The sequence below is a fragment of the Parasteatoda tepidariorum genome, chromosome 7 (assembly GCF_982258835.1).
Source record: "Parasteatoda tepidariorum strain Cologne lab strain chromosome 7, Ptep-v5.0, whole genome shotgun sequence".
Classification (NCBI taxonomy): Eukaryota; Metazoa; Arthropoda; class Arachnida; order Araneae; family Theridiidae; genus Parasteatoda; species Parasteatoda tepidariorum.
In genome coordinates, this window is record NC_141761.1 from 13,139,534 (window position 1) to 13,146,602 (window position 7,069).

The 7,069-nt window shown below is 35.7% G+C and overlaps 1 protein-coding gene across 1 annotated transcript; it reads right to left on the reverse strand.

Moving 5' to 3' along the window:
- Positions 1 to 984: 984 nt before the first annotated feature.
- LOC147806858 (uncharacterized) lies at positions 985 to 6,069 on the reverse strand. The gene is made up of 2 exons (XM_087168618.1): positions 5,598 to 6,069; positions 985 to 4,463 (listed from the first exon to the last, which is right to left on the reverse strand). The coding sequence occupies exons 1-2, from the start codon at positions 6,067 to 6,069 to the stop codon at positions 985 to 987; spliced, it is 3,951 nt and encodes a 1,316-aa protein (XP_087024744.1).
- Positions 6,070 to 7,069: the final 1,000 nt, after the last annotated feature.

Here is a 7,069-nt window from a genome sequence, read left to right on the forward strand (position 1 = left end):
ACCCTACTTAAGTAAATATTTATAGATAGATTAGGGAGGTCGCAGTCACCCCTCATGTCTTTTGTTTAACTAACGGGGAGAGGGTAATTAAAGCTTTGTAGTAGCTCGAATGTCGTATAAGCGTGGTCCAGCGAGTAAGACCATGTGCTAGTGACTTACGATTGGAGCGAGGGCGACCGAATTCGAGCCTCGGCTGCGGTCTATTTTAAATTTTTTTTTTTTTGTTTATTTTACATTATATTATTTATTTAACGTGTTTTTCGATGTTTTAAGGGATTCTATATATAAAAACTATTTTTTTTTGTTCGGGAAAATTCAAATAATGCTTAAAAAGAGGAAAAAAAACCGGAAAAATAGTTTGTTTAAATTATATTATTTTTCTAAACTCGTTTTACGATATTTTCACGACAGTTTAGCATAGCAAAGGTGTTCTATGTATAAAATCAAATGTCTTTCTTTGCAGAAGAACGCATAATGGATTAAAAAAAAAAAAATAAATAAAATGGCGGGAAAAAGGCTCAAATTTCAAGACCGCCTAACTCTCTTGAATATTAAGCTTTAATTTTCAAACTTGGATTGGGAGTAGGCCTCTATTAACCTCACCACCCTTGTTCAATCTAAAATGAATTCCTGTTTTCAATATGAATTGTGGAAAATGTTCCACTTACCTTTAGACCGCCAATTTGATGATTGATAAACCTTTATTAGTTTTAATTACAAATAGATGAAGATGAATTTACATGAAATGGTAAATGATGATTATAAAGTGATGAAAATATTGAGTTAGGTATTAGCGCTGCATGGCGCTTCTCTAGTTACATTACTTCTACTTCTACTGTTTTTAAGTTTCTGAAAAATGAAAGTTATTATTTCTGTTGCGCCAGTGGCGCCATCTGGGGGTAGTTTTCTGGGATGACATCTGGGGATGAGGGCTCGTTACATCCTCCCACCTTGAGTTTTGGACGACAAATGTCATGACGAAACTCAATTAGTCACTTCAAGTCTATAAAGTTTTCGACATGGTCGTAAGTATGATCCATGCCGAGTTTTTACGCGCACCACTCTTGTTTTTCCATCTTTGCCGGGGTAAAGAGCTTCTATTTTGCCCAAAAGCCAATTGATGCGTTTGTTGTTATCGTCTCCTACGAGAACGATTTCTCCTTCTTTAACTTGAGAGTCTTTCTTTTTACGGGCAAAATCCTTAAGTTGTCCTAAGTATTCAATTCGGAAACGTTTTCTTAAGTCCTCTCGAATTTTTTGACGATAGGCAAATCGTTTTTTCATCCTGGTGGCATCAATTAAATCAATATCTGGTACTCCAGATTCTTTAAGTTCGTGCAAAAACATGGCAGGTGTTAATGGTATCATGTCCTCTAGATCTTCTGAGATGTACGTAAGTGGTCTGGAATTTATGATGCTTTCAACATCACAAATTACTGTGTATAGCTCTTCATAGAGAAGGTTTGCTCTTCCAAGGACTCTTCGTAAAATTGATTTCAGCATTCCAATCATTCTTTCAAAAAATCCACCCCACCAGGGTGCAGAGGGAGGATTGAACTTCCAGTGAATCTTTTTTGAAGTAGCAAACTCTTTTAGTTTTTCGAAGTCTACTGATTTCAGATCTGCAGCCGCTCGAGTCAGATTTGTGCCGTTGTCAGAGAAAACCGTTGCGGGTCTTCCTCGTCGTGCTATAAACCTTCTAAATGCCAACAGAAAGCTATCCGTGGAAAGTGACGTAACTAATTCAACATGAATGGCTCGGAAAACCGCACAGGTGAACAGCACGATCCAACTCTTGCTTCCATCCTTCAAAAAGAGTGGTCCGCACAAATCCACTCCAATGACCTCGAAAATCAATGCTTCTCGTACACGATCTTCAGGTAGAGGACCACTTAGGACTTCTGTAGGACGAGCACTGAATCTTTTGCAAGTGACACATTTTTTAATCACTCGTTGAACAGTTTTTCTGCATCTGAGGATCCAATATTGTTCTCTTAGAACTGACATTACAATTTGAGTTCCGGCATGATTTAGTTCTTTGTGTTTATCAAGTATAAGGCAGTGAGTGACATTATGGTCAGATGGCAGAACAATAGGATACTTAAATGTTCTCAAATCCTTCCTCATGGCTATTCTTGTTCTAACTCGTATAAGGCCTTCATCATCCGTTATAGTTTGTAATGAAGTATAGCAAGGCTTGGTTTCTTCTGCTAGGCATCTGTTCTGCACGTACTTTAAAATGACCATTTCAGCGTCTTTCATTTCTTCAATAGTCAGCTGTTTTTCGAGGTTTCGTTCATCCGCAGCACTCTTGATGTTTCGATAGAATCTGTAAATCCAAGCAGTTACTCTTATCATTTTTCGATATGATGTTAAAGTATCATATAACAGAATTTGTCCTTTGAATAAATTTGTTGAAGTCACTATCGTTTTTCTTCTTTCAGCGTTGATAATGTCCAAATCTGGATCGATAATATCTTTTGGCCAGAGCTGTGGTGGATCTTTCAGAAAAATAGGGCCCTCCCACCATTTAGATTGCTTAAGATGCTCTGCAGAACATCCTCGTGAGGGAAGATCAGCTGGATTAAGAGTTCCAGGAACATAATTCCAGTCTTCTGGCAAACTGAGAGATCTGATTTCCTGGACTCTGTTGTAAACAAAAGGGGCCCAATTTTCATTCCTTTTTATCCAAAAGAGGGCATTTACTGAATCTGACCAGAAAAATGTTGGAATATTTTCAAGTCTTAAGTCTGATTTAACTCCATGAGCCAGTCTAGCTCCAATTGTACAGGATAAAAGTTCAAGTCTGGGTATTGTGACGGGTTTTAGAGGAGCTACTCGAGATCGAGCTTGAATGAGCTGACATGATGTCGAGTCTTCGTTTTGGCTTCTCAGGAATATGCATGTGCTCGCATCACAAAAAATATGTAAACTTAATTTTCTCGAACCTTCAGGATTGTCCAAGAGACATCTCGGAATCGTTATATCTTTCAATTGACTTAGTTGTTTTTGCCATTTTTCAAACGTTTTTCTAATAGACGATGGTAATTCTGCATCCCAAGTGCATTTTAGCTTCCAGCACTCCTGAAGCATGATCTTCGGTATTAATGTTACTGGACACGTGTAACCAATTGGGTCGAATACTTTGTGAACTTCAGACAGGATTTTCCTTTTCGTTAAAGTCTCAGATGCCTGCGATGTTTCCTTTAAGTCCAAAGTCAATGAATCAGTACTTAATTTCCAAATCAGTCCCAAAACTGGTACTTTTCTTTCTTCATTAGGGATGGCTACTTCTTGTGAATTTAGGATACTATGCTCCCACCCTCTTAGATCGAATTGAGCTCTCTTCAATATATACTGCGATTCAGTAATAAATTTGTGCAAATGTTCTCTATCTTCAACACTGGTTAAGCAATTATCTACATAAAATGATTCTTCTAATTTAACAGCAGTTTCCAGCATTGATTCTGGCGCTTTCTTCAAATGGTACTGTAGGGTGGCTCCCAACAAATACGGACTGCAAGTCAAGCCAAACACCACTCTTCTATGTTGGTAAATTTTGATCTTCGAAAGGTCTCCATTTTGACACCATAGAAATCTTAGGAAAGGTCTATCAGCTTCACTCAGTTGGATCTGCAAGAAAGCTTTTCGAATATCTGCAATGACTCCAATCTTATTTAATCTAAATCTGTTGATAACTGAAGGAATGAGCTCCACAAGATTAGGTCCTTTTTCAAGACAATTATTGATAGAGGGAAAATTTTTTATTTTGGTCGAACCATCAAAAACAGGTCTGATCTTGGTAGTAGAATTTTCTTTTATCACTGCTCGGTGGGGCAAAAAATGTTCATTGGTGGCTGTATCGTCTGGGTCAACCTCTTCGATAATTCCCTCTCGCAACCATTCTTTAAATACCGCTTCATAATCTTCTAATATTTCTGATTTCTTTAAGGACTCAACGCAGTTCTTCAATCTTCTTTCAGCAACACTTCTATAATCAGGCAAAGTAGGGTGATTTAAGATCCATGGAAGGCTCACTTCATATCTCCCATTTTCAAGTACCTTTATGTTGCGATTAAAATGGTCTTCGGTAGCTTTTGCAATTTCTTCTCTTGATTCTTTTTCACCTGGGTCTAATATCCCTAACGTATCTAGTTTCCAGAGATCCGAAATTTTAGCCTGAGCCACATGAAGGGACAAAACTGTGTTGGTACTATTACTGTTTTCGGGATCACGAGTTTTACCCATAAGTGTCCAACCTAATCGCGTTTCGAATGCAACTAAACTTTCTGAAACTGATTTAATAATACCTGTGAAAAGTTTACCGCAAACGTCGGCTCCGATAAGTAAATCAATTTCTTTAGTTTCTGAATTCGACCCTTCCATGTTTTTATAATCGCAAAATTTAATTCCTAACTTATTCGCTTCTTTTATCCACGTGCCGTCTCTTATTTTAGGAATTTCTGTACAAATTTTTTCCTGATCATAAACTTCAAAGTTACAAAAATAATCCCGATTTAAATCGCTCAAAAAAATTCTGTATTTATTATGCTGATTAGTTCTTTGTAATCCACCGAAAAGACTATGATTTAAGTTTTCTTGCCCTATTGGTTTGTAACCAATTTTATTTATTGTTTCTTTTAAAAGATACGACTTTTGGGACCCCGTGTCTATCAATCCGCGTATAACTATTTCTTTTTGTCCGTTTATTAAGCGAATTGTTAACGTTTGCATTAATACTTCCGGATTACAAGTTTCATTCGATAAAACCGTACTTTCCACTTTACTATCTGTTTTCTTTTCCGGACACATAAATGTATAATGACGTCTAAAACAAATATCGCATTTTACAAAACTCCTGCATTTTTTAGCTGTATGGCCAAAGCGAAAACAAATAAAGCAACAACCGCTTCTCTTTAAAATATCCCTTTTCTCATTCATTTCTTTCATTTTAAATTCATTACAATCCCATAAATTATGTCTATCGTTACCGCAAGAAATACATTTATTTTTCTTATTACTCGATTCATTCAATAAACCTGACGCCGTTGATATGCGATTCTTATTTTGTTTATGCGAATTCTCGCCTCCACTGCTACGCTTTGAGGAGGGAAAGGGGGAACATTCTGAAACTCGTGTTATAGACGAACTCAAGGCCGTAGCTTTTTCTCGGCTAATTACTTCTGTTTTTAAAATATCGAGGATCTCTGATACTTTCCACTCATCATCATTGCTATATTTTTTGGTTATTTCTAACACTATATCTGAGGGAAGTAATTTAATAAGTATAGGACAGAGTAAAGCCCCGTAATTTTCCTGATTAATTCCCAAAGATTCTAAATTCCTTATTTCAGTTTGACAAGAATCAAAAAATTTTCTTAATGAAAAAATATCTGTTGATTTTTCTACTGGGGTTAAACTCAATAATTTATTCAAATGAGAGTTAATTATCAACGTTTTCTTGCCAAAGCGTTCTTTTAATGTTTCAATTGCTGATACATAATTATTATTTGTTAAACTGAATCCTTTAATCGCATCTGAAGCCGATCCCACTAAATATGTTTTCAAGTAATTAAACTTTTCAACATTCGACAAACCAGTGTTTTTATCTACGGCAGATTCGAACTGATCGTAAAATCTTTGCCAGTCTGCAGGATCGCCAGAAAATTTCTCTATAGTTAAAAGAGGCAGTTTCACAGAAGAAGTTTCATTTATTCTTATATTAGTGCTTATCTTCGGTTCAGAAATGTTCGAATTTAACTCAGGAGACACTACCGAAGTCGACAGTTTTTCTATTTTTCTGTTTAATCTGCTTTTACTTCTTACAATATTTGTCAAATATTCATCACACTTTATAATTTCTGTATCGATTTCATTTACATCCGTAATACCCTGCTGAATTTCGAGATCAATTTCTTTCAATTGTTCTTGTTTTAATATTAATTCAGACATTAACTCATCCAATTCATCTATTGTAACCTTATCGTCTTGATAAATGTTTTCGATTTTGGTTAATAACTTAGTTGTTAATGACCTTATCGTAGTACGCTTTTGTTTGGATTTCTCCATCTTAATTTATAAGCGAACTATTTATACACTTAAAGTCACTATTCTATGAAACTAAATTTCTAATCGAAAATAAACAAGAAATCTCTTAATGGCGGTCCCTGTTCGGGCGCCAGAAAATGTTCAATCTAAAATGAATTCCTGTTTTCAATATGAATTGTGGAAAATGTTCCACTTACCTTTAGACCGCCAATTTGATGATTGATAAACCTTTATTAGTTTTAATTACAAATAGATGAAGATGAATTTACATGAAATGGTAAATGATGATTATAAAGTGATGAAAATATTGAGTTAGGTATTAGCGCTGCATGGCGCTTCTCTAGTTACATTACTTCTACTTCTACTGTTTTTAAGTTTCTGAAAAATGAAAGTTATTATTTCTGTTGCGCCAGTGGCGCCATCTGGGGGTAGTTTTCTGGGATGACATCTGGGGATGAGGGCTCGTTACAACCCTACTTAAGTAAATATTTATAGATAGATTAGGGAGGTCGCAGTCACCCCTCATGTCTTTTGTTTAACTAACGGGGAGAGGTTAATTAAAGCTATGTAGTAGCTCGAACGTCGTATAAGCGTGGTCCAGCGAGTAAGACCATGTGCTAGCGACTTACGATTGGAGCGAGGGCGACCGAGTTCGAGCCTCGGCTGCGGTCTATTTTAAATTTTTTTTTTGTTTATTTTACATTATATATTTATTTAACGTGTTTTTCGATGTTTTAAGGGATTCTATATATAAAGACTGTTTTTTTTGATCGGGAAAATTCAAATAATGCTTAAAAAGAGGAAAAAAAACGGAAAAATAGTTTGTTTAAATTATATTATTTTTCTAAACTCGTTTTACGATATTTTCACGACAGTTTAGCATAGCAAAGGTGTTCTATGTATAAAATCAAATGTCTTTCTTTGCAGAAGAACGCATAATGGATTAAAAAATAAAATAAAATAAAATGGCGGGAAAAAGGCTCAAATTTCAAGACCGCCTAACTCCCTTGAATATTAAGCT